The 16,003-nt window shown below is 34.0% G+C and overlaps 1 protein-coding gene across 4 annotated transcripts in view; it reads left to right on the top strand.

Annotated features, from left to right (window-relative positions):
- The window catches only part of LOC130899279 (formin-binding protein 1-like), a 104,241-nt gene that overhangs the window by 25,011 nt on the left and 63,227 nt on the right, over nt 1-16,003 (top strand). For all 4 annotated transcript variants that reach the window (XM_057809092.1, XM_057809091.1, XM_057809089.1 and 1 more), the window contains one exon: nt 14,464-14,579. In XM_057809092.1, coding sequence (XP_057665075.1) covers nt 14,464-14,579 — 116 coding nt within the window. The remainder of the gene's footprint in view (nt 1-14,463; nt 14,580-16,003) is intronic.

Below are 16,003 nucleotides of genomic sequence, written 5' to 3'. Positions count from 1 at the left end.
CATCTATTTTGAATTACATAAAGAATATTAATAATGAATTTAAATTTTCGTAGTTTTTCTTGAAATTCTAGAGCCAGAATTTTATATTTTTTTCTTTCTTCCAGATTGTCGGGTTGTTTACTGTGTTATTTTGTTAATAACATAAATTGTATAAACTAAAACTGAAAAAATCCACATCAGCGATGTGGAATCGGTGATTTGTTTTTTTAAACATCCTTGTTGTAAATATTTTTGATCGAAAAAAATTGAATGGAGCAATAAAATTTTCCCAGTAATTTATTTCTTTATGTATATTAACGATGTAAACAATTTACACGCCGCCAAACTCGAAAATAGCATTGTTTGTTTTTTTATCGCAATTCGCAAAAACTGGACAGAAAAAAAAACGTTGGGTAACCGTAACTAACCATTTTACTTGCATATCAAACCGACTTTTCTTTATGTCATTATTATATTTATGCAATTTAATGCCGTTAGGAATTTGTGGTTTCTGCAGATTTGCACCTAAAAAAAATATTAGAAGAAACTTACGAGGGTTGTCTGAGAAGTTTCCGATCTAACAAAAAATATTCGCCCGTTTTCTCATTAAAATAAGCGTTTACGTACCTGGTGGTCAACTAAGAACGACCGTCGGCTGTATCTAAGGAAAGGAAAATATCACAGCTTCGGGGAAGAAAAATTATAACAAAACTAGCCCCGAGAAACACTTGGAAATTGTAGGTCCACCACTAAAGGAAATATGTAATTAAAAAAGCACGTGGTTTTTTCAAAATTTTCCCAATTAATTGGCATTTTATATAATACGATAATCGAATCAGTCTCAGAGACCGTTAGGAGGTTTTAGGTTATTGAAGAAGCCTGGAAACTCTTAACAAAATTACGGGCACGGACTTACGAAATTTTGAAACGCGAATAACTCGAAAACCAAAAGTATGTAACGTGCCAATCGGGTTGTTACGTTTTTTTGAATATTGTACACGGTAGTCATTTCGAATTTATTTATTCAAACTTTCGAGTTTTTGAAAAAATTAATTTGCTATCGACCTGATTTCATTCGAGAAATTCAATAAAACCTCGAAATTGATTCGAATTCTCCCTTTACCTTTCTACACTTCAAGTAAAAGTTAATTTCAATAAATTTGTGGTGATTTTCTTCTTTATATTTGCTGGTAAGTTTTTCTTTGCTTATTTTTAAATGTTTCCTTTTGCTTCAATCAAATTTTAATCAAATCAACTAAACGAATAGAATAAAACATATTCCTGTTTGGTTATATTTTGAAAAAATATAAATTCAGTTTTTTTACTTGTTAGAGTATAAGTTCCTTTTTAATCAAATCTATTCTTTCTACTCGTTCCTTCTTTAGCAATTTCCTTCCTCATTATATTTTTTTCTCGCAGTGCTACAGCTGCCACGTCAAGAGTTTCCACAACTTGGATATTTTAGTTTCTCAAATGGATTAATGTTGCAACTGAACAACTGTGGAATTGTATGGATATACGCTTGATTTAAACATTTTTTTTCACATCAACAATCAACGATATCCTTCCCATATCTTCCAACACCCTAACAATAACAGAATAACAACCAAAGAATATGATTCATCTTATTAATTGACGTATTCAATGAAGATATTAAACAGTTAAAATTTTCTCGTGATGTCGTCACTATAGTAAAAGTTGTTTATTTGTATAGACCATTCACCGATACTCATTCTAAATATACAGGGTATACCAATCTCACAATAAACTCCGGTATATAGAATGAAAGTTATCAAAAAATATATTTTGAAATTTTATAACATTCTTATGATTTTTTAAATGAAAACCACTGTATATTGTATCGAATTTCTTTTTTAAACTTACTCGTTTAAGATATAGTTGATAGTTTTTAAATCTATCCAAATTTATACCGTGTGTAGTGCAAGGTCAAAATACGAGATACGTATATGCAGAAACAGATCGGTTCAAGATCGACGCGATTCCTCCCTAACTAGACAGTAAGAGCGAATAGAGAAAAGCTGAACCATCTACTTGAAAATAAACATTACCAACATCCAATTCACGACAAATTTTCTCCCCAGTCGTAACCATAGATCAACCATCTTTAGATAGCCACCTCGAGTTTCCGCTTCTGCGCCATCTCTGGGCTCATTAGCAGTACTAAACGTACACGGATACAGTTTCCTTTCTGCTTTTCGCGGCATATTTCAAATTGTATCTTGATAACTTCTTTCGGTCAGTTATTTTTGAACAACAATTCAATGGAGTTGCATCAACTAAAATGATAGTAATTCTAATCTGGATGATAATAATTGTGCTATAAAATATAGGATGTTCTATTTGAAAAAAAAAAAAAGAAAATGGAAGGTTATAGTTTCCGTCTACCCTGTATACAAAAGAGGAAATAATTAAAATTTAATAGAATACGAAGATATTGCATCATATTACCAATTCATATTATTCATAACTTTCAAATGATTCGGTATAACATATAAAAACCTCACATCTCCATGTTTCATAAAAATATAAGCAATTCGAGTTATAATATACAGGGATTCTCATTTAATAAATCATATAATTGTTATAGTTCAAAATATGGTTCTTGAAAATATTTTTTTCAATTTTTTGGTATCCCTTGGAATAACCCAGGAAACCAGGAACGAATAAAAATATTTTTTTACTTTTGGTGTGGAGAACCGACTTATACAATTTTATTGTAGTAGGAAAGTTGTTCGCTATTAACCAAGGGAGAAAATACCGAGTGTACTGGATTGGAAATTTGGTTTTTGCAAAATAGATTTCCTTATGTCATATCTCGAAAAAATGGATGTTTTTTTGGGTACAAAAATAGTCGTGTTGTTCAACAACATTTTCAAATATTTAGTGACGGTCTATAATATTCACTGGCTAGGTTATCATATAGAAAAAGGCCAAGTTGCCGGGATACGAAGAAGTACCTCGTTACAATCGAGCAATTTAACGAACTGTCAAAAGCAGTTGATGTCCATTTAAAAATAGCCGCCGTGGGGTAAACAAATATGCTGTAAGCTTTTGTGTATTATTTGTTGGAATACTTACGAGGGTGGTACTAGAAATACCTGCCCTGATCTAGAGATGGCCGTAGTTGCCACTGCATTACAAAGTAAACAATCTATCTGGAATATGTTTTAAATTTGAAGACGCAACGTTGTTTAGTATTTGTTTGGTAGCCATCAATGATGAATGTTTTTAGTAAATTTGTAGCATGGAAACTATTGGTCATCGTTATGTGATGCAATACTTTTATTGGAAAGTGAGCTCAACTCAATATAAAAGCTGAACTAGATTCTACCCTTGAGACTGCTCATTCGTTATTAAGAGTAAAATTTTTGGTGGCAGAGTTTAAACTAGGCCGTACGACCTACGAAGACAAAATGAGGTGACGACTCTAGAAATGCTGCAGAAAATCCAAAAATCTGTACTGAATGATCGTTAACTGAAAGTTCTCGAGCTAGTATTTCAAAAATTGCGGTACATCGTATATTAACTGAAAATTTGAACATTAGAAACGTTGAAAGATAAATATATTTTGTTACAAAGATTTTTGTGTTCTCTTTGTTGTTTCAGGTAGTTCTGGAACCATCCTCGTAGTCCTTATTATTTTTAGTTTTATTACAAAAAAGTTTTTTGAACAGTTGTTACTCAAACTTATACAAAATTTCCTCCCAGAAACGTGGCCAATAAATAAACTTGTGGCCATGAATAACGCACCACCCTTTATTTCAATATCAAAACCTAAAATGTTAATCTTTTGGGTTTCGTTTTTTTTCTATCACAAAAAGTTTAAGTTTCTTGAATGTTAGCGATTAAATGTAGCAAAATTGCTTATCAGCAAATAACTGTTTTTGTGGGTTTTTTAAAATTTGAATTTTATGCGTATTTTAATGTTTCTTTCATTCTATTGTTGTACCAACTTGTGGTTCAATCAAGGTGCGTTAAAGTCGATACTAGTTAAGCAAAAAATGAATATTGTTGGGCAGTTATAAGTGAACGCGAAGCTGAAAGAATAGCCGAGTTAGTTGGACTGGGAAAAAGTTATCGTGCAGTGGCAGATCTGTTTGGCGTACACCACACAACCATTGGCAGATGGATGCAAAGATTTCAAGAGACCGGTTCACATTCTAGAAGGTCTGGACAAGGAGGTCCTTCAGTTTTAACTCCTCGGGATGACCGTTTTTTGCAATTAAATTCATTAAGAAATCGGTCAATGACAAGTGTCGGGTTCAACAGCCTTTTACGAGAAGTAAATATCTCAATCAATAAGACGACTCTTTCAAAATGCTGGTCTATACAGCAGAAGAGTTTTCCAGGCACCTTTGCTAACCAGACAGTATCGTGTTGCTAGACTGAGATTTGCAAAGCAACATTTATATTGGAATTTAGAAAATTGGTGCCAAATTTTATTTACTGATGAGACAAGAATCAGTCTAAGAGGTCCAAAAGGACTTAATCAAATTCGAAGACGACGAGGAGAAAGATTTGCGCCCAGGGATCCGTTCCAAGGAGGATCTAGCAAGTTTTGGGGAGGAATTTGTTTTGATGCCCGCACAGAATTAGTGTCTCTTCCTAGACCCGCCCTTAACGCAGCAAGATACATAACTGACATTCTTGAAAATCACGACGTTTCGTTTGGGCCATATATTGCTGATGATTTTCGTTTAATGCGTGATAATGCTAGACCACACGCTGCGGCAGTTGTTCTGAATTACCTAAACGAAGTAGGAATTCGTACCCTGGACTGGCCACCAAGAAGTCTAGATATGAATCGTATCGAGCATGTGTGGGACATTTTAAAACGCCGCATTCGACGTCGAAATCCATTTCTTCAAAATTTAAATGAGCTTGAGCATTAGAAGAATGGGAGAACATACCCCAAGAAGTGATACAGCACCTAATTTAAAACATGTCCAGGAGAATGTTAGCAACAATTACATCCAGAGGCGGAAATACAAGCTATTAGCGTTTTAAAAAAAAAAGAAACATAGAATGCAAGTTTTATTTTTAAGAAAATTTTGTTTTATTGCAATGTTTTTATTTTTATTAAAAATAACTCAAAATTACTACACATTTCTTATTATTGCGTCAAAATGATTGAAAAGAAGTAAAACAATAGCAATATTAATTTAAGTTTATTAAACGAAAAAATATTTTCAGAAATCGGGGTGGTGCGTTATTTTTGACCACGAGTTTATGATCTGGAAAGCAAGTATATTGGAAATTTATGTAAAATTAGTAAGATTCTGACTAAAGCTATTAACTCCGCCTGAAGCTTTAAATTTGTCTCGTACGTTTGATGTTTGATATACTTAAACGCAACAGTGGAAAGTTTACTTGCAGACTGACTAAAAGAATTCAAAAATCTGTATTAGCTTCACCGAAACATACTTAAAAAGTTTCTGTGGAATTCTCTCGACACCATAAAACAAAAAAAAAACAATACAAAACAACTCTCACTACCGAAAAAAGCTAATACGGGTACATACGAGAAAATCGATTGTTTACCCCACGACCGCCATTTTGAGTAGACCAGCCATTTTCTTAAATTCTTAGATTGCCTCATATTTAACGAGGCGTTGACTTCACTAATCTAATGAAATATTACGAACGAATTAATTAGATTTGTTCTAGATTATACGAAACGGAGTGATTGTATTATAAAGCTTGAAAACGAATACGTCATTGATTATGGTGTGTGACTTATGATGATTTTTTTTCTTTCTGTGACGATCTTTATTCTATTTTAAATGAATTTTCTGTTTACATACTAAGAATTCAAAACATTTATCTATGAGTTCATTTATAATTGAAAACAGATACGTTATGAATAATTATTATTATAATCAATCATTTACCATAAATCACTTAAATTAGGTCATCAAGTATCTTATGGGGCTTTGTGTTTTAATGTCAATGCCAGTTTTTTAATACGAGAGGTATTCAGAAATTAAGGAACGCTTCATTTTCAATATGCCCGATATTCAAATTTAAAATACGAGCGTGGAGCGATAAGTACTTAGTCTACAAAGAAAAACGAACATTTTTGAAAAAGTGGCGATTTATTTTCAAATATAGCCGCCCTTAGGTTCGATAAATATGTTAGGGTAGGCATCGGTGGCGGCAATAAGAATGAAAATTTCTGATGTTTGGAGGTTTGAAACGAGGATAAATCTGAAGGAAACGGTGGATGTTACAGCTGTTCGTAGCCCAATTTAGCTGGACGCGTGAGCCGGCCCCAAATGGGGGTGTTTTCGCTTAAATTTCGATCTTCTCCAGGTTGTCGATGTAGATTATACCTTAAAAAACGGTGGCCACCTTTCCGGCTGATCTAATAGTCTCTTAATCATCTTTGGAGGAAGTTCACTGTTTAGCCATTCTTTAGTTTATGGTGTGTACTAGTGAATGCTTAAACAGCATTAACCACTCCTCTGAAATGATCTTACAGGAGTCAGTCGAACGTGTAAAACCCAGGATGGAAATAAAGCCCTGGTCAAAATTTGTTACTAAAATACCTTAAAAATTTTTATTACTTCCGCTATATCGACTGATAATACTTAATTACTGGTTTTGTCTCAATCTTTTTAATCGATTTATCGCTTGTAGTCACTTTATTCAATAAAGAAAAATTGGAGGCAAGCTCGAAGTTTATTTATTCATTCCCTGATACATCCTCAGACATTCATCGGAAATCGTCGACCTAGAAATTATAGTTGTGTTAAATCGGGGCTATACAGTGGCTATGTCTACTTTTTGGCCGATTTCAACTGGTTTTGAGCAACAGAGCCACGATTTCTTATAGCCACTAGATGAGCTTAAATAAATCTTGAGATATAATCGCTTGTGCTCTATTTTTTTTTTGAAAAATGAATTAGTCCGATACGGGAATCGAGTGAGGATAATTTTTTGCTAGGGAGTCGTCTTGAAAAGTCCTTGTAGGTCGTTGAAATTAATCAAAACGAGCACAATTCCTGCTCGAATTTTTAGTTGTAGGGAAAGAGGCCTCCTTTTAGACCAACAAGTTAGAAGGATGGTTTTGTGGCAGATAATCTTCTTGGAAGGTTATTTATATCGCTGTTAGTAAACGAAAGGGGCAATTTCTTCTTGGATTTTGAGGAAAATGGGCTTTTTTAGACCAAGAAGTGAAGAGATTCCTTTTTTCACAGGGAGTCGTCTTGAAAGGCCTCCTTTTAGACCAAAAAGTTAAAAGGATGGTTTTATGGCAGATAATCTTCTTGGAAGGTTATTTATATCGCTGTTAGTAAACGAAAGGGGCAATTTCTTCTTGGATTTTGAGGAAAAGGGGCTTTTTTTTAGACCAAGAAGTGAAGAGATTCCTTTTTTCACAGGGAGTCGTCTTGAAAGGCCTCCTTTTAGACCAACAAGTTGGAAGGATGGTTTTATGGCAGATAATCTTCTTGAAAGTTTATTTATATCGCTGTTAGTAAACGAAAGGGGCAATTTCTTCTTGGATTTTGAGGAAAAGGGGCTTTTTTTTTAGACCAAGACGTGAAGAGATTCCTTTTTTCACAGGGAGTCGTCTTAAAAGGCCTCCTTTTAGACCAAAAAGGTAAAAGGATGGTTTTATGGCAGATAATCTACTTGAAAGTTTATTTATATCGCTGTTAGTAAACGAAAGGGGCAATTTCTTCTTGGATTTTGAGGAAAAGGGGCTTTTTTTAGACCAAGAAGTGAAGAGATTCCTTTTTTCACAGGGAGTCGTCTTGAAAGGCCTCCTTTTAGACCAACAAGTTGGAAGGATGGTTTTATGGCAGATAATCTTCTTGAAAGTTTATTTATATCGCTGTTAGTAAACGAAAGGGGCAATTTCTTCTTGGATTTTGAGGAAAAGGGGCTTTTTTTAGACCAAGAAGTGAAGAGATTCCTTTTTTCACAGGGAGTCGTCTTGAAAGGCCTCCTTTTAGACCAACAAGTTAAAAGGATGGTTTTATGGCAGATAATCTACTTGAAAGTTTATTTATATCGCTGTTAGTAAACGAAAGGGGCAATTTCTTCTTGGATTTTGAGGAAAAGGGGCTTTTTTTTAGACCAAGAAGTGAAGAGATTCCTTTTTTCACAGGGAGTCGTCTTGAAAGAGGCCTTCGCCCACTTTTAGGCCAGGAATTATTATATCAGGGACATTCCGACTCTAAATAACAATATTGGAGTGTTCCCTTTCGTCAAATCGGTTTGTGCTTAAATACATAGCCACCTCGATAGTCGATTTGTGATTAATCTCCTCCTATTCATTTTAGCGAGTTATGGAAAGCTATTATGTTAATTTATAATAAATGACTAGCAGTAGATAGAATATTTAAACGCGCCTATCATATCCAGATAAGTTAAAATAACATGAATAAAATTTCTCATAAAAAACAAAATTATTATTCATATGATACGTCCAAGTTTCTCGGCAGCAATCAAAACGCAATCTATCCATGTTCAATCTAGTAAAAGGAATGTTGATTACGCAAAAAATCCATCGGCGACGTTGCCAAGTGTTCAATAACCTAGTAATTAAACAGTCCGGCATACCGACGCGATTTTATCAGATTGTATTCCATTATGTACGCGACACACTTGATACCTACCTTGCATCACAATCACTTTTATAATTCGTTTACTTCATCGAGTAGGAATTGTTTCACTTTAACGATCGTTGAAATATTTTATTTGCTTTTGTTGTTTGTCGAGATAAAATTTTTTTCCGAGAAATTGGAAATTAGTACCTAATAAACCGCTTCAAGATAAACGATAATTCGTTGAAAGTCAATTATTACGTATCTTACTTATTGGATAAATAGATATTTTTTTTAATACTGATAAATCATTAACGTAGGTCACTGAAGGACTTTTCGAAAACTATGATCGGGTTAACCTGATCGTGATCTGAATGTTCAGAAACTAACCCGGATCACGTTCATTGTCGTTTGAAAACTGATCGAGTTAATCGACTCGTAGTTACGAGGACCATTTTTTTTTTCAACCTCTAGTCTATAAATAAAAGACAAGTTCGTATAAAACAATAATTTTATGACCAAAATATTGGTACACTTACGGTTACATAATTACCGAAGATATTAAGACAATTTTCATATCTGTGGACAAGCTTTTCAATATCCTCTTGGACAAGTTTACGTATCTGTAGCACAACGCCGACTGACACTTGAATTCTGCTACCCGCGTAGCGTCTGCACGGAGTTATACAAGGTTGGAATAAAAACGGCCATAGTATAAGTTATAATCCTTTCTACCCTGATAGATCAGTGGGTAAATGCGATCTGCTGAAGGGTTGATTCATTTGCCTATGGCTTTTTGAACTTTAAAAGATATTTATTCTCCTTAACAAGCTAGCTGTCTACGATTAATTCTTATGAGCAGCGTCATTGATAGTTTATAGAGGTTTGCGGTTTTTATAAAATCCGTTTGAGGGGGTAAATCGTTGATAACTACTCAATAATAATTATTAAACATCTAGAATCTATTAAATAATTAAGTGAATATCATTAATCAACACACAAAACACCATGTTTTACACTTGGTATTACTGAATTCGGATTATAGTTTCCGAGAAGTTATACGAGGGTTGTTTCCTTGAGAAAGATCCGGTTTATAATTTGTAGGTAGACAAAATTTGAAAATCTAACTGAAATCTAGATTTGAAAACCAAAATTTCAACATTTTTTCGGCCGATAGAAAATACAAAGACCAGAAAGTTCTCGATTTTTCTAAGGAAATTGTACTTGAAATTTTTTTTCGAAAAGTGCATACAAAAACGAGCAATTTTAAGATAAAAAACAGGTCTGTCAAGCGTGTGGGTTAACTTATGAAAAAATAAGTTCTGACAAGGTTAAAAATTACCGTTTTTATGCCGTGAAATTCCCAGAATTTGCCGTTAATTATTTTTAAACATAATGGGATCGACCCGCTAAATTGATTATTAAGATAGCCCGCTAGACCCTCTCGAATATGGCTCTCCTTTTTATAATAACTAAAACCAATTACATGAATAATATCCGCTTGGTTTTCCGTTCGAAAAAATCGTCGACATCCGGGGCAAAACGGGAAAAAACCATTTCTATGAAGTCCGGAGTGGTTTCTCGGCTCTCCCCTTTTTACCCTAGATGCCAACGAGTCGGTAATATTCGAGACGACGAGCCCGAATAGAGAACCAACGGAGTTTATCAAGGAACTATGTCGGCATTTCGTTCTCCGGGTAAACGTATGGGTTGTCCGAATAGCATTTGATGTCATTTTGATGGCACCGTATCGCGGCTTTGAACCTCCTGTGGAAACGCTCGACCATCCCGTTGGTTCGTGTAGCTGGTTGGTGCCCATCAACCGGATCCCGGGTAGCGAGCCAGCGAAGTTTATCAAGGAGCTATGCTGAAATTTCCACCTCCTTTGACCAATACTCTGAGCGCTGTATGTACCAATTGACATGTCGAGATACTGATGAAACTGTTTGGCGGTCTGCGGGTAATCGAGTATAGCCTATACTTTCTCTGTCGGTGGCTTGTTTTTCTTCGAGAAATGAGGCCAATGACTGACAGGTGTCGTCGATTTTTTGTTGTAAAGCTGCGCCTAATGAGAAGTCCGAGGCGTCGCAGACGAGTGCAAGCTCCGCGTCGATTTTAGATTCGGGCACCAGGTGTTGGTCGTAGGAAGTCGAAATGCCGACGTAGTTCCTTGATAAACTCCGCTGGTTCACTATTCGGGCTCGTCGTCTCGAAGAAGTCCCCGGGTAAACGCACGGGTTGTTCTATTAGCAATTTGAAAGATGAAACATCTATGTCTTCGCATTCCGTCCAGCGGATGCCCATGACGACCGATATAAAGATCTTAGTCCATTGGTCATTTCCATAGTAAATTTATCGCCGCTTTGAACCTTCTGTGGATACGTTTGACAATCCCGTTGGCTTGTGCGTGTGCAAGTGGTTGGTGCTCGTCTACCGGAGCCCGGATAGCGAGCCAGCGGAATATTGCAGACTTGGGGCTCCTTGGCATCTGGGGTAAAAAGTGGAGAGCCGAGAAATCATTCCGAACTTCATAGAAATGGTTTTCACCCGTTTTGCCCCGGATGTCGACGGTTTTTTCGAACGGAAAACCAAGCGGATATTATTCATGTTATTGGTTTTAGTTATTATAAAAAAGAGGGCCATATTCGAGAGGGTCTAGCGGGCTATCTTAATAATCAATTTAGCGGGTCGATCCCATTATGTTTAAAAATAATTAACGGCAAATTCCGGGAATTTCACGGCATAAAAACGGTAATTTTTGACCTTGTCAGAACTTATTTTTTCATAAGTTAACCCACAAGCTTCACAGACCTGTTTTTTATCTTAAAATTGCTCGTTTTTGTATGCACTTTTCGAAAAAAAATTTCAAGTACAATTTCCTTAGAAAAATCGAGAACTTTCTGGTCTTTGTATTTTCTATTAGCCAAAAAAATGTTGAAATTTTGGTTTTCAAACCTAGATTTCAGTTAGATTTTCAAATTTTGTCTACCTACAAATTATAAACCGGATCTTTATCAAGGAAACAACCCTCGTATAACTTCTCGGAAACTATAATCCGAATTCAGTAATACCAAGTGTAAAACATGGTGTTTTTTGTGTTAATTAATGATATTCACTTAATTATTTGATAGATTCTAGATGTTTAATAATTATTATTGAGTAGTTATCAACGATTTACCCCCTCAAACGGATTTTATAAAAACCGCAAACCTCTATAAACTATCAATGACGCTGCTCATAAGAATTAATAGTAAACAGCTAGCTTGTTAAGGAGAATAAATATCTTTTAATGTTGAAAAAGCCATAGGCCAATGAATCAACCCTTCAGCTGATCGCATTTACCCACTGATCTATCAGGGTAGAAAAGATCATAACATATATTATGGCCGTTTTTATTTCAACCTCCGATAACTTCGTGCAGACACTACGCGGCTAGCAGAATTCAGGCGTCAGTCGGCGTTGATTTTATTATCTAATAATTAACCCTATGAAGCAAATAATTCTAACCTTTTTTTTCTGAAAACTTGTCGGTGAAATTCAACCATAACGCAAGTTTCCGTAGATAGATCTAATTTCGTTTTTTTTTTATTTGGAAATTGGTAGTAATGTAGCTGCAGATCCAGCGGATTAGCAAAATTTTGCTACAAAACTACAAATTATTTTGTTTTGAGCAGTATATTTTAGGGTAAACACGTGTTTTGTTTATTTCTCTGTAAATATTCAAGGTCTGTTTAGGAAGTTTCTTTTAGTTGTAATAATTCGACGAGTGCGCTAGTAGTATAAATTGTTTTGCTTATAATAAACGAGGATTTAATTAAATCGTTTACGGAGGCCACCCGAGACCTCATTTTCAACAAATTATTATTCCACACACTACAATCACGTAAATAATGTAATAATGTCGTCGAAGCGATTTTTATAAACACCGAAATAACAACCAGGAAACGTATAACGAATTCAAAAGAATAATTTGATTCGACGCCAAAATTTTTGTTTACAAAAATATTTTCGTTCTCGGATTTTATTTTTAAGGTATACATACAAATCCCATGGATTTTACGATGAGAAAATTGGATTTTTTGCGAGTTCATCAACCGCTTTAAGAAATATATCAAATTTTGTTCATTCGAACGCAAATCAAAAAAAAACTAGTCAATAATTATTTTGATTTAAATTCAATGTGCGACTATAGTTCCAGAAATACCTGGCTCTTCAAAGAAAACACAAAAATTTTATACTTTCGCGCTCCCTTCGTTTTTTGGCTCTAGAATATCGAAAAATCATCCGATTTATGAAAAAAAAAAATATGGGAAATATCTCACCTGGAGATTTAATATATTTTTTGACTTTAAATGTGATAATAAACGCACTTTTTGGCATATAATCGTTCATAACTTTTTTAAAAAGCGTCAAACGCAGTTCATGTATTTTTTTTGTTAATCTACACAAAAAACGAATATTTTGGAATATAAAAATTGAAAAATGTTTGTTTATTCATTTTTTATCCCTAACCTTACTAAGATACTATTTTTTTAATGGTAAAAATTTTCAATTTTTCAAAGTTAAGTTTTAATATTGTACACTTTATTGTAATAAGTGATTTTGAGAATGTTTTTGTTCATAAAACTTAATAAAAAAGGTACAAACGATTATATATGAGAAAAAATCAAATTTAAGAGAAATTTTTATCATTTTTAATCGTAAATCATTTTGTTCATTACTTGACACCGTCGAAACGCAATTTTAATATTGCGCATCATCAAGTAGTTACAGACGGTCTTATGGAACAAATCTATCATTGAAAAATAATCTTAAAAACCAGTTTGAAAATTTCAAAATTAGTCAGTACAAAGAATCGATGTTTTTATTTACTTTTTCTGAAAGAATGTTGTCACGACACCTTTGTGTACTTAACAAAGGTGACGATTCCACTCAAACTAGACGACATTTTTCGAATATTCTAAAATTCGAGATTAGTTGAATATTGAAAAATAAGTTTCGATGATTTTTTTCTATTAGGAGATCTCAAGTTTTAGAATATTAGAAAAATGTCTACTAGCTTAAGCGTATTTACAAATTTTGATAGTAATTACGAGACTGAATTTGAAAAAACTACATAAAATACAAAGTTGAAACAATTATTTTCATATTTATACCAATTTTAAATAATTACCATCTTGGTTAGGTTAGGTTAGGTTTCATTGATTTATCATATGTAAGTTGTACCATGTAATGTCTCCCCCGCCTTAAATTTACTATTTGTACCCTCAGAAACAACCCCAAATGCGTGAAAAATTTTTTGGAACGATTTTTGCCCGGAGCCCCGATTCTAAATCATTACAGAGTTTTATGTATGGAACCCCTCAATTTCCTCGGAAACGGCTTGTACGATTTTTATAAATTTTTGTGCCAAAGAATCTTGTGATATGATCGTTATTATGGTGGTATTTACATTGTTGTCACATCTTTCCTTTTTCCGGAAAATTATTTTAAATGGATCACTATAAATTTTATATTTTACCGATTATTTTTCATCTAATGTTCCCTATACCCAAATGCCATAACATTTAGATGGCTACTCATTTAATTTGATAATTCTTTAATAATTTATATCCTAACCGAAATCCCATAACAAGATCTACTGCGAGTAAATTAGTAAAAAGTTGAACGAAACTGCTGCAGTAAAGTATTTATCTAAATCAATTCTAAAGGTTCTAGAAAATAAAGAAATAAAACAAATGAATACATGTATTTTCCTAGAAATTAATCAAAAGAAACAATGTAAATAAACCGTCTGCCATAATAAAAACTTTTATAATACAAACATCGAACGGAATCAGGGCCGGCTTAAGGGGATTTTGCGAACTTGTTCGTAACGATACGTTTTAATTTGTTTTTTATTTATTTTCAGGATCAGTATGACAATCTGTCCCTTCATACATTAAAAGGAATAGACTTTTTGGAAAAATATGGTCAATTCGTAAGGGACCGTGCTACAATAGAATGCGAGTATGCTTCAAAATTAAGGTGAGTTTTTATCGAAACAAAAAATAACAAAATGTTTACGAGGCCTGGCTATTAAATAACGAGACTTCGCGCCTAGAGGGCGCCATAAACGGGAGGGGTAAAAGACTAGTAGTGCGTTGGGTATCTAGATATCTTGTCTATGCACGTCCCAAAAAACGTTTCCGTCACTATTATAGTATTTGTGCAGTAGCGGTTTGAAACGTATCAATCTCAAATTACTCGTTAAATTGAAAAAAACTCCGACTGGATGCTATATATTGTTGCAAGAAGCCTATGGGGACAATTTTCTATCTCGTGCGCGTGTTTTTGAGTGGCGTAAGCGTTTTAGAGATAGCACTGAAGATGACCAGCGCCCAGGTTACTATGTGACTATTTCAATTCCGAAAACAGTGACCAAAGGCAACCAAATTGTGCGTGCAGATCGTCGAATGAGCATCCGGGCGATTGCTGAGACTGTAAACGCCAATAAAATAACTGTTAGAGGAATTACACGTGACAAAAGTTTGTGCAAAGTTGGTACCGAAAAATCTGACTTCTGACCAAAACCTCTTGCCTCAACGGGTCTGCTCAGATTTCCTTGAAAGGTAAAAAAAAGTTCTGCTTTGAAAGGGATCCGATTTGAGTCAATGGAAGCGGTAAAGCAAAAAGCGGCAGAGCTACTAAAGGCATTCACCAAAGAAGACTTCCGGCACTGTTTCGATCAATGGGAAAAACGTATGGAAAGGTGTTTGGTGAGGGGAAGGGAATATATTGAAGGGGAACATTCGAATGTAGAATAATTTTTATAATAAAACCCTTTTTCGTAACCGGTGTCGTTAATTAATAACCAGACCTCGTATACTACCTAGGTTCAACATTATACAAATTAAAAATATACAAGGCGATTAATTTAAAGTAATAGAGTAATTTATGTCAAAAATAAATCCATATTTCAAATGGTTTCGGAAATATAAATTTTTTTTACGCAAGCATGTAATTTTTTTTTTGAAATTTTTGTATTTTCTGACATACTAGTTGAAAATACACCTTTATAGGGAGAGTATGCGAAAAATCGTGCATTATAATGTATTTTTGTTTGAAAAATTCGGAACAAATGTATAGTTTTCAATCCAATTTTCATAAAATTTCCTCAATTTTCCCCATATAATAAATTTTTTTCTGAGCATCTGATAACTTTTTACGAACTCCTCGTATCAATAAACCTCTTTATATAGAAACTGTTACGAAATTCTTTTCTATTTTCACAGAAAAGGGGTTCCCTTTGATGTGTAAAATTTTATTTTTTTAACTTGTTTTGTATGATTACGGAAAAGCTGTTGTTTTTTTTTATTATAGTACCAACATTCCTCTTCCGATTTTCCCGTATTACAACGTTGCCAAATCTCAATTGTAGATAATATAAATTTATATAGTATTATTTTTCA

Source organism: Diorhabda carinulata, chromosome 11, assembly GCF_026250575.1.
Source record: "Diorhabda carinulata isolate Delta chromosome 11, icDioCari1.1, whole genome shotgun sequence".
In the NCBI taxonomy this organism is placed as follows: Eukaryota; Metazoa; Arthropoda; class Insecta; order Coleoptera; family Chrysomelidae; genus Diorhabda; species Diorhabda carinulata.
The sequence above is the reverse complement of the archived record's forward strand: the minus strand, read 5'-3'. Positions and strand labels throughout refer to the sequence as shown.